The sequence below is a fragment of the Coregonus clupeaformis genome, chromosome 31, assembly GCF_020615455.1.
Source record: "Coregonus clupeaformis isolate EN_2021a chromosome 31, ASM2061545v1, whole genome shotgun sequence".
NCBI classification, from domain to species: domain Eukaryota; kingdom Metazoa; phylum Chordata; class Actinopteri; order Salmoniformes; family Salmonidae; genus Coregonus; species Coregonus clupeaformis.
Window position 1 is genome coordinate 40244115 of NC_059222.1, and position 12595 is coordinate 40256709.

General features: G+C 42.0%; 1 protein-coding gene across 2 annotated transcripts in view; it reads right to left on the reverse strand.

Moving 5' to 3' along the window:
- The window catches only part of LOC121547728 (RNA binding protein fox-1 homolog 3-like), an 861621-nt gene that overhangs the window by 32014 nt on the left and 817012 nt on the right, over window positions 1-12595 (reverse strand). For both annotated transcript variants that reach the window (XM_045209896.1, XM_045209895.1), the window contains exons 10-11: window positions 8346-8406; window positions 5230-5283 (exon numbers count right to left, since the gene is read on the reverse strand). In XM_045209896.1, the coding sequence (XP_045065831.1) occupies window positions 5230-5283; window positions 8346-8406 (115 nt within the window). The remainder of the gene's footprint in view (window positions 1-5229; window positions 5284-8345; window positions 8407-12595) is intronic.

Consider the following 12595-nt stretch of genomic DNA (forward strand, 5'->3'; position numbering starts at 1 on the left):
TTGTGTATCGTTATGTGTGTGTTTGTGTATCGTTATGTGTGTGTTTGTGTATCGTTATGTGTGTGTTTGTGTATCGTTATGTGTGTGTTTGTGTATCGTTATGTGTGTGTTTGCACTATGTGTGGCATGACGTACACTCAGAGGCCAGTTTATTAGGTACACCATCCCGTTCACGAAAATGGTTCGCTCCTACAGACAGTGAGTCATGTGACCGTGGGTTGCTATACAAAGCAGGCAGACAGGCATCGAGGCATTCAGTTACTGTTCGGTTGAACGTTAGAATGGGCCAAACGAGTGACCTAAGCGACTTTGAGCGTGGTATGATCGGCAGGTAGCTTAGTGGGTAAGAGCGTTGTGCCAGTAACCGAAAGGTCGCTGGTTCTAATCCCCGAGCCGACTAGGTGAAAAATCTGTCGATGTGCCCTTAAGCAAGACACTTAACCCTAATTGCTCATGTAAGTCGCTCTGGATAAGAGCGTCTGCTAAATGACTAAAATGTCAAATGTAATGATCGTCACTGATTCCAGTATCTCAGAAACGGCCACCCTCCTGGGCTTTTCACGCACGACATTGTCTAGGGTTTACCGAGAATGGTGCGACAAACAAAAAACATTCAGTCAGTGGCAGTCCTGTGGGCGAAAACAGCTTGTTGATGAGAGGTCGAAGGAGAATGGCAAAAATCGTACAATGCTAAGAAACGGACCACAACCAGGCAAATAACAGTGGTGTGCAGAACGGCATCTCGGAACGCACAACTCATCGTCCTGGTCATGGATGGGCTATTGCAGAAGACGACCACACCGGGTTCCACTCCTATCAGCTAAAAACAAGAAGAAGCGGCTCCAGTGGACAGGTGATCACCAACCCTGGACAATTGAGGAGTGGAAAGACATCGCCTGGTCTGACGAATCCCTGTTCCTGTTGCGTCATGCTGATGTCAGAGTCAGGATTTGGCATAAGCAGCATGAGTCCATCCTGCCTGGTTTCAACGGTACAGGCTGGTGGCTGTGGTGTACCGCTGTCCAATTTGCAGCAACAGGATGATTCAGGCTGTTCTAGAGGGAAAGGGGGATCCGAAACGGTACCTAATAAACTGGCCAGTGAGTGTATATGAATGCAATCTGGTGATGAGCTATATGGGTCTCATATGCTACAGCCCATAATAACCCATAACTTACATGTTACAACCTATAATAACCCATAAATTATATGCTACAGTGGCCCCATAATAACCAATGAATCATACAGACTCATCTGGTAAGATTGTTCCTGTCGTAAGGACTTCCTGTCGTAAGGACTTGTTGGGGAGATGAGTAACATGCGCTCAGGGTTAGTTAAAACACACACTGAGTTACATACTGAATGAGATTGGCTTAAGTGTGTTTGTGTGTGCGTGTGTGTGTGCGTGTGTGCATTTCAAGAATTGATCAGGGCTTGTGGTTGAATATGATTGGTTGTGTGTGTGTGAACAATCAACATTGCGAGTTGTGAGTGTGTCGTATCTATGTAAGGTTTTTGTATGTGGATGTGTTTATGTGTGTATAGTTGACTAAGCACACATTAACTCCAGTCTCAGTCTTCAGACTGTGGCTACGTCCCCTTTGGGTCCTGGTCTAAAGTAGTGCACTTTAAAGGGAATAGGTTGCCATTTGGGATACAACCCCCTATCTTAATAAACATGGCCATGGCTTTCTGCGTTACACCACAATTTACCAGCAGACTGCTTCCTCATCTGTCTTAGTCGTACTGGAAGACTTCTTCTATACAGGTGCCTCAAGACACCCATATCTAGCCTGTCTACCCTGTGTGTGCGTTTGTGCGCGTGTGCGTGTGTGTTCTTGGGGACAGTGACAGAGCGTTAGCGCCTAATCGTGCTTAATTAAGCCTTAAATCTATCCTCAGACAATTTAAAAAGCCTTTTACACACATCACTTAGCAGACACTCTGATGAAGAGTGAATTACAGCAGTGAATGCATAAATTTGTTTACTTTTTCATTCTAGTCCACCGTGGGAATTGAACCCACAACCGTGGCATTGCAAGTGCCATGCTCTACCAACTGAGCCACACAGGACCACAGACATGCACACACACTCCTGTGAGACTAATGGGTTCTTGTTCTTTAAACACCTTAAATTGATTAAGCAATAAAAGGCGGGGTCAGCAAATGACAGTGACCTCGTCCACGTTGGACCAATCAAACCATGGCAGAGTGAGACACTCCAGAGTCAAACTAATGTCACCCCTCCAACCTGCACATTTTGTCAGCATGTGTTAAAAAGCTCTGGCCCACTCCCCTTGTTATTGCCCTGCACTTTGCATGTTCATCTTATTTGTTGTGTTCTGGTGAGCTTCTGCCAAACTGTATGTACATACTCAGACTAGGACACACACCTACACACACACACACACACACACACACACACACACACACACACACACACACACACACACACACACACACACACACACACACACACAGACACCAACACACACTGCGCAAACACACACTCACACACCCTCTCTGCATACACTCAGACACAGTCAATCAATCACTATTATATTTCCCTCATTGTCCCACACAGTCTACTCCACTCAGTCACACACACAGTCACACACACAGTCACACACACAAACACACACACACACACACACACACACACACACAGAGAAGTGCAAACACACACACACACACTCAAAAAGGCACTATGATTAAATAATGAAGTGCCTCTCTATTCAACCCTACTCCAACAGTGTGGAAAAGGTTAAGAACCAAGTGGTCATTCTCACCTGTCATCCATGTGTGAGAATGCATGTGTCCATGCTTGTTTGTGTGTGTGTACGTGCCTGTGTGTGTGAGGTGACCAGCCGCTCTCTCTCTCTCTCTCTCTCTCTCTCTCTCTCTCTCTCTCTCTCTCTCTCTCTCTCTCTCTCCTCTCTCTCTCTCCTCTCTCGCAATCTCTCTTTCTCTCCCAATCTCTCCCTTCTCTCTCTCTCTCTCACTCTCCCTCCCCTCTCTCTCTCCCCTCTCTTTCTCTCTCTACCCTCTCCTCTCTCTCTCTCCTCTCATCCGTCATTCTTTCTGAAAGGGATTTGAACACAGTAAACCTGCAGCCGACCGCAGGAATGGAGACAGAGTGTTCTGTCACACACCATTTATGGGCTCCAATTCTGCTGATCCGCGCTCGGAACGCCACACTGATAAAGAGTGATTAATGGCCGTTACATCTCGCTCTATTCCCTCCCAAAGTAGATTAAACGCAGCTCTAATTATTCCAGAAGAAATCCGGACCCAACACTTCCGCTACAGGAATATAAAATGTTACTATGTTGAGTGGAAAGAAAATAAGGGTATAAGAAGAGTGGTGGAGGGAGGGAGGGAGGGAGGGAGAGAGGAAGGAAAGGAAGGAGGGACGGAGGGAGGGAGGGAAGGAAGGAAAGGAGGGAGGGAGGGAGGGAGGGAGGGAGGGAGAGGAGGGAGGGAGGGAGGAGGGAGGGAGGGATGGAGGGAGGAGGGAGGAGGGAGGGAGGGAAGAAGGAAGGAAGGAAAGAGGGAGGGGAGAGGAAGGAAGAAGGAAGGAAGGAAGGAAGGAAGAAAGGAAGAAGGAAGGAAGGAAGGAAGGAAGGAAGGAAGGAAGGAAGAAGGAAGGAAGGAAGGAAGGAAAGGGAAGGAAGGAAGGAAGGAAGGAAGAAGGAAGGAAGGAAGGAAGGAAGGAAGGAAGGAAGGAAGGAAGAAGGAAGGAAGGAAGGGACTGATGGAGGGAGGGAGGGAGGGAGGGAGGAGGAAAGGGATTAAGGAAGAAGGAAGGAAGGAATGAGGGAGGAGGGAGGGAGGAGGGAGGGTGGGAGGGAAGAGAGGATGGGAGAAGTAAGGGAGGTATAGAGGTTGTTTTGCTAGGATTTATTTTCTTGTGATATTCCGACTGCTTCTTCTTGTTTTAGGAATGGTACACACACACACACACACACACACACACACACACACACACACACACACACACACACACACACACACACACACACACACACACACACACACACACACACACACACACACACACACACACACACACACACACACACACACACACACACCACCATGTCTGCCACATGGGACTTGCAGAGGCATATGGTGTCGTTTAGGCTTGGCAAACTTTACTGGCATGTTTAAGACGACTCAATATATTAGGGTTCAGGATCGTGGGGTGGGGGTGTCTGAGTAGAGGAGGTGGGGTAAGTGCTCTGAGTTAGAGGGTGGGGTTGGGGGTTTGAGCGAGATGGGTGGAGAGGAGAGGGGAGAAGATGGGAGGAGAGGGGACGAGAGGTGAGTGGATGAGGGGGGAGGAGTGGGGAGGAGAGGGGAGTGGAGGAGGGGAGGAGGGGGAGGAGAGGAGGCGAGAAATAAAATAGATGGATGGCTGTTATTTAGAGCTTGGCAGTAAAGCTGTCTTGGAATGAACAGATTTCAGTCTAATGAGCAAGATGGAGAGCTGTTAAAGACCCCAGACAATCACAGCACTTCCTCTAAATGAAAGCAGACCCTCCACCTAGCATGTACATACACACACACACTCATATACATACAAGAACGCACACATGTGAGCACACACATATCCACATGCACACACACAGGTTTATGGATATACTGATGAACTCATGAATGCATGAATGCACAACACCACATACATACCTGCTTATGACAGACAGAGAGCGAGAGCGAGAGAGAGAGAGAGAGAGAGAGAGAGAGAGAGAGAGAGAGAGAGAGAGAGAGAGAGAGAGAGAGAGAGAGAGACAGAGAGAGAGAGAGAGAGAGAGAGAGAGAGAGAGAGAGAGAGAGAGAGAGAGAGAGAGAGAGAGAGAGAGAGAGAGAGAGAGACAGAGAGAGAGAGAGAGAGAGAGAGAGAGAGAGAGAGAGAGAGAGAGAGAGAGAGAGAGAGAGAGGAGAGAGAGAGAGAGAGACAGAGAGAGAGAGAGAGGAGAGAGAGAGAGAGAGAGAGAGAGAGAGAGAGAGAGAGAGAGAGAGAGAGAGAGAGAGAGAGAGAGAGAGACAGATCTGTGCAGAATGAGGGCTCTAGTGTAGAGGCTGTATTGTCTTTTTGTTCTGTCTTTGTGTAAGTCTGATACTGTGTATTATTCTGTTGGCCAGACAGTCTTTAGGGCGTTCAGGTGAAGATGTACTGTGATAGTGATGGGTTGCATTGTTGTGTCGTTTGTATCTGTGGAGTTTTACCTGCATACAAGTCTGGTCCATAGACAGCTCCCACCATCGGGTTCAGCTTCCAGCCTACAGAAAACACACAAGGGAGTGGTAAACTAATGCTAGCTTAGCATCTCAATCACTTAGACTAAGGTCTGGATTCAAATTAAAATGTAAAGGCAATGTTCCCGCATTTGCCGATACTGCATTCACAGTGAATGCTGCATATGAAAATAACCTTTACATTTCACAACGCTGATCTTTGGCGCTATGGATTGAATCCAGCCCTAATGTTAGCTTAGCATCCCATTCACTTAGACTGATGTTAGCTTAGCATCCCATTCACTTAGACTGAGGTTAGTTTAGCATCCCATTCACTTAGACTGACGTTAGCTTAGCATCCCTTTCACTTAGACTAAAGTTAGCTTAGCATCCCATTCACTTAGACTGATGTTAGTTTAGCATCCCATTCACTTAGACTGAGGTTAGTTTAGCATCCCATTCACTTAGACTGACGTTAGCTTAGCATCCCTTTCACTTAGACTAAAGTTAGCTTAGCATCCCATTCACTTAGACTGACGTTAGCTTAGCATCTCAATCACTTAGACTAAGGTCTGGATTCAAATTAAAATGTAAAGGCAATGTTCCCGCGTTCGCCGATACTGCATTCACGGTGAATGCTGCATATGAAAATAACCTTTACATTTCACAACGCTGATCTTTGGCGCTATGGATTGAATCCAGCCCTAATGTTAGCTTAGCATCCCATTCACTTAGACTGACGTTAGCTAAGCAACCCAATCACCAAGGTTACTAACTACTACAACAGTAGGTCGTTAAGAGGAAATAGTGACAGTAAGACAGGAAGAGAAGAAGTAGACAGTTACAGAGGAGAAGAGAGGGATGTTAAATAAAGCAGAGAAGAGAATAAACGTGATGATGGAATAGGAGGAGAGGAGAGAAGTGAAGGAGAGGAAAATCCCCTCCTCCAGGCCTGTGTAGCATGGTGCAGTGGTGGGAGTACAGAGGGATAGTAAAAGAGAAGAGGAGAGCCAGAGGAGAGGAGAAGTGTGGTGGTGTGGTCCAGTGACAGTGACGGATAGGGAGCCATTCAGGTCTCATTCTCTCTGTCTGCACCGCTCTAACCCTCCTCCGATGGAGGGATGGAGGGATGGAGGGATGGAGGGATGGAGGGATGGGTGGAGGAAGAGAGGAGTGTTGACATGTCTGGCCAATTCATTCCTGGCCTCTTCTCTCTTCTCTCTCTCCATTTATCTCTCTCTCTCTCTTCTCCCTCTCTCTCTCTCTCCATTTCCCTCTCTCTTCCATCAACATGAATGAGTGTCAGAGAGAGAGACAGAGACAAACCCTAAAGCCCTTTCAGAATGAGCCCTGGCTTTTTATTTGCTCCATCCACTCATCCATTCACTCTCCTCTCCACCAAATTCACTTTCCTCCCCCTTTCCCTCCGCCCTCTCCTACCGTCCCCTCAACACTTTCTCCATCGCCTCCCTTCGCTCCTTATGTTCGAACCAATTCCCCTTTCCCTCTTCACCCTTATTATGTTAAGAGATGGTCCCTGTGCAGACAAAAAAAAAATATATATTCTATATAGTGCCAAATAAGGGTTCTTTGGCTTTTTGGGGGCTATATATAACTTTTTTTTAAAGGTTCTATGAAGAACCATGGTCATACGTTTCTAAATAGAAGCTTTATGGTGCTATAAAGAAACCTTTTATAATGGTCTTTAAAGAACCATTAATAAAAGGTTCTATATAGCACCAAAGAAGGGTTCTGCTATGGTTACAACCCCTTTTTGGGGCTATATAGAACCCCTTTTTTTATGGTTCTTTATGGCTAATGGTTCCTCAATCTCAAAGGTTATTTGTAGATCATTTTAAAGAACCATACATGGTTTATTATTCTGGTTAGCCATATTGTGTTGTTAAAATTACAAAAGGTGTTATTTTGTGTTAATTGATAAGTTGAATCAGGTGTGCCAGCCCTGCAACAGCTGGGGGTCCCTGGGGAGAGAAGCACTGATTTAGTCAACTCAACTGACACAAGGACATAGACACCATCACTGGCCACAGTCATATTTAATATGTAATGGCATAACACAACAGATTAGATAAACGGGAATGACACTCTTACTGGTTGCACAAAAAGAGCTGTGCGCAAACAACGCACCAAAATATTGGAATGAGCCGCCTCACCTACATTTGAATTATCACTAAAAGAAGGAAGAACCCTTTTGTGAACTGCAATGAACCATTGAAGGGCTCAAAGGGTTCTTTGAGTCATTATGGTTCCACATAGAACCATCACCCTTAGGTTGTATCATCTCCTATCTCAGGAGAAAGTCATGGTTAAGGCCAGATGGAATAGGCAGAAGTGTCCAAAAACCCTCCAGAAATGATTTCATATGAAGAATATATTGTGGAATTCAAATAAAACCCAAATAAAATCCCCAAACCAACCAAATAAAAAATAACATGAGTGGCTGCAGTCAAGACCCTGGTGATGGCTTAGTCATCACAGGCTTAGAGTCTGGGTCTCTGAATACATATTGCATAATCAGTATTCCTCAGTTGAGTAAATAAAGCAAATATAGCCTCTGATCTGTCTGTCTATCTGATCTGTCTGATCTGTCTGATCTGTCTGATCTGTCTGATCTGTCTGTCTGTCTGATCTGTCTGTATGTCTGTCTGATCTGTCTGACTGTCTGTCTGATCCCTCTGTCTGTCTGTCTATCTGACTGTCAGTCAGTCAGTCAGTCAGTCAGTCAGTCAGTCAGTCAGTCAGTCAGTCAGTCAGTCAGTCAGTCAGTCTGTCTGTCTGTCTGTCTGTCTGTCTGTCTGTCTATCTGACTGTCAGTCAGTCAGTCAGTCTGTCTGATCTGTCTGTGTGTCTGCTCTGTATGTCTGTCTGATCTGTCTGTCTGATCTGTCTGATCTGTCTGTCTTATTGTGGCATTGAGAGGGATGGATGGAAGAAGAGCAGGAGGAGGTCAAAATGAAGAAGTTGGAAGGAGGGAGTAGGTGAAGGAAGAGGAGGGAAGGATATGAGATCAGAGAGATCACTCCAGAGAGGATGAAGGAAAGAGAGAGAAGGAGAGGAGGAGGGAGGAGGATAAGGGGAGCTCTTACCATTGGTGTATGGGTTTGCCACCTTTTTGTTTGTCATAACTCTTGCTGTTGCGTTGTTGACCTGTGTTCAGAGATAGAGTTTAGACAGTTAGAGAGAACACACACACACACACACACACACACACACACACACACACACACACACACACACACACACACACACACACACACACACACACACACACAGACTACAGTCTAGACAGTCAGCTCAGCAAGTGAGGCTAAACTGCATATCGGAGCTTCATTTTTGCCAGGCTTATAATATAGTTATAATATAGTTATAATATAGTTATAATATAGTTATACTATAGTTATACTATAGTTATAATATAGTTATAATATAGTTATACTATAGTTATAATATAGTTATAATATAGTTATACTATAGTTATAATATAGTTATACTATAGTTATAATATAGTTATAATATAGTTATAATATAGTTATGATATAGTTATAATATAGTTATAATATAGTTATGATATAGTTATACTATAGTTATAATATAGTTATAATATAGTTATAATATAGTTATACTATAGTTATAATATAGTTATACTATAGTTATAATATAGTTATAATATAGTTATACTATAGTTATAATATAGTTATACTATAGTTATAATATAGTTATAATATAGTTATAATATAGTTATGATATAGTTATACTATAGTTATAATATAGTTATAATATAGTTATAATATAGTTATAATATAGTTATACTATAGTTATGATATAGTTATACTATAGTTATGATATAGTTATACTATAGTTATAATATAGTTATAATATAGTTATACTATAGTTATAATATAGTTATACTATAGTTATACTATAGTTATAATATAGTTATACTATAGTTATAATATAGTTATGATATAGTTATAATATAGTTATAATATAGTTATAATATAGCTATACTATAGTTATAATATAGTTATAATATAGTTATAATATAGTTATAATATAGTTATGATATAGTTATACTATAGTTATAATATAGTTATAATATAGTTATACTATAGTTATAATATAGTTATAATATAGTTATAATATAGTTATAATATAGTTATGATATAGTTATACTATAGTTATAATATAGTTATACTATAGTTATAATATAGTTATAATATAGTTATGATATAGTTATACTATAGTTATAGCAAAACAAGACATAATAATACAATAATACAGAAGGTATTCACACTCCTTTGGCTGTTACAACCTGAATTTAAAATGGATTAAATAGAGATTGTTTTGTCACTGACCTACACAAAATACCTCATAATGTCAAAGTTGAATTATGTTTTTAGACATTTTTACAAATTCATTAAAAATGAAAAGCTGAAATGTCTTGAGTCAATAAGTATTCAACCCCTTTGTTATGGCAAGCCTAAATAAGTTCAGGAGTAAAAATGTGCTTAACAAGTGACATAATATGTTGCATGGATTTTTTAATGACTACCTCATCTCTGTACCCCACACATACAATTATCTGTAAGGCCTCTTAGTCGAGCAGGGAATTTCAAACACAGATTCAACCACAAAGACCAGGGAGGTTTTCCAATGCCTCACAAAGAAGGGCACCTATTGGTAGATGGGTAAAAAAAAAAAGACATTGAATATCCCTTGAGCATGGTGAAGTTATTAATTACACTTTGGATGGTGTATCAATAAACCCAGTCACTACAAAGATACAGGGGTCCTTCCTAACTCAGTTGCCGGAGGGGAAGGAAACCGCTCAGGGATTTCACCATGAGGCCAATGGTGACTTTAAAACATTTACAGAGTTTAATGGCTGTGATAGGAGAAAACTGAGGATGGATCAACAACTGTAGTTACTGCACAATACTAACCTAAATGAATAAAAATATTTCAAAACATGCATCCTGTTTGCAATAAGGCACTAAAGTAAAACTGCAAAAAATGTGGCAAAGAAATGAACTTTATGTCCTGAATACAAAGCGTTTTGTTTGGGGCAAATCCAACAGAACAGTACCACACTTAATATTTTCAAGCATGGTGGTGGCTGCATCATGTTATGGGCATTCTTCTCATAGGCAAGGACATGGGAGTTTTGTCGAATAAAAAGAAAACGGAATAGAGCTAAGCACAGGCAAAATCCTAGAGGAAAACCTGGGTCAGTCTGCTTTCCAACACACACTGGGAGACACGTTCACCTTTCAGCAGGACAATAACCTAAAACACAAGGCCAAATATACACTGGAGTTGCTTATCAAGACGACATTGAATGTTCCTGAGTGACCTAGTTTTCGACTTAAATCGGCTTGAAAATCTATAGCAAGACTTGAAAATGGCTGTCTAGCAATGATCAACAACCAACTTGACAGAGCTTAAGGAATTTTTAAAAGAATAATGTACAAACATGTATTGACTTGAGGGGTTGACACTTTGACATTACAGAGTATTTTGTGTAGATCATTGACAAAAAAATGACAATTAAATCCATTTTAATCCCACCTTGTAACACAACAAAATGTGGAAAAAGTCAAGGAGTGTGAATACTTTCTGAAGGAACTGTATATAACCAGCATCAGATGAACAGAAAACAAAGTAAAAACCTTCTTGGTATGAAAAAAATAATAATTATGCACTCACTAACTGAGTCGCTCTGGATAAGAGCGTCTGCTAAATGACTAAAATGTAACATGTAAAATGTTGGTGAAGGGAACCACCTTGTCCTTCTAAACCTAAGGAACCAGCATCCATTTTCTGCAAACATCTCTAGCAATCGCTTAGGGCCTCTCACTCTAAATATTTTTTATTTATTTTTTGTCTCTCCCTCTGAAATTGCTGAGTGAAAAACAGCTCTCCATATCGCCCAGCCCCTGGCAGCGCAGAGTTGAGTTTAGCGTGTTTTCCTAACCCACCGTGTTAGCATTTCCCTTGGCTGCTAATTAGCGCTAATGGCTTTCATATCCAATGGGCCAGCAGGTCATACCTTGAGGCTAAGCTAGGCTACGCTAACGCTACACTAGCCCGTGTCTGATGTGATGTATGGGAACAGGTATTGTTTATACTTTACACAGATTACCTTAACAATAGGGATGGCAGGTAGCCTAGTGGTTAAGACCGTTGGGCCGATAACCAAAAGATTGCTGGTTTGAATCCCAGGGCTGGCAAGGTGGGACAAAATCTGCCGTTCTGCACTTGAGCAAGGCAGTTAACCCACAACAGCTGCTCCCCGGGCGCTGATGATTCACAGTGGTTTGGTTGAATGTTTTTAGTTGTGTAACTGACTAGGTTTCCCCTTAATGGGGGCGGAGGAATGACAGACATTGCGAAAAAACCATGAGAGAGATGAAAAAAACATCTATATGTTTTTGCCCTGGAAAGTGTGATACAAGCGGGGGTGTTTTGGATAAACAAGTGGGATTTAAAGCAACGTTGGCAGCACTTTGATACCCAGCGATTGAGTTAATTTAAACATGTATTTGCGGGCAAGGCACAGAAGTGAGTCAGAGACGGAGGCAGCGCATGTGTATGTGTATTTAGAAAAGCACGAGTGAAGAATTCAAACTGGCACATACATCAAGCTGAAGTTTGTTGGGATCAACCCTGGAACTGAGTGTTCTGTTCTGCTCCTTAAGCATCAAACACACTCTGATCTGATCTGAGTTGAGCTGATACACCCCTAAACACACACACACACACACACATGCAGAGGAGACATACAGTACCAGTCAAAAGTTTGGACACACCTACTCATTCCAGGGTTTTTCTTTATTTTTTAAACTATTTTCTACATTGTAGAATAATGGTGAAGACATCAAAACTATGAAATAACACATATGGAATCATGTAGTAACCAAAAAAATGTTAAACAAATCAAAATATATTTTATAATTGAGATTCTTCAAAGTAGCCACCCTTTGCCTTGATGACAGCTTTGCACAATCTTGGCATTCTCTCAACCAGCTTCATGAGGTAATAATTAATAATATAAATAATAAATAATTAGTCATTTAGCAGACGCTCTTATCCAGAGCGACTTACATGAGCAATTAGGGTTAAGTGCCTTGCTCAAGGGCACATCGACAGATTTTTCACCTAGTCGGCTCGGGGATTAGAACCAGCGACCTTTCGGTTACTGGCACAACGCTCTTAACCACTAAGCTACCTGCCCCCAGGTAGTCACCTGGAATGCATTTCAATTAACAGTTGTGCCTTGTTAAAAGTTAATTTGTGGAATTTATTTCCTTCTTGATGCATGTGAGCCAATCAGTTG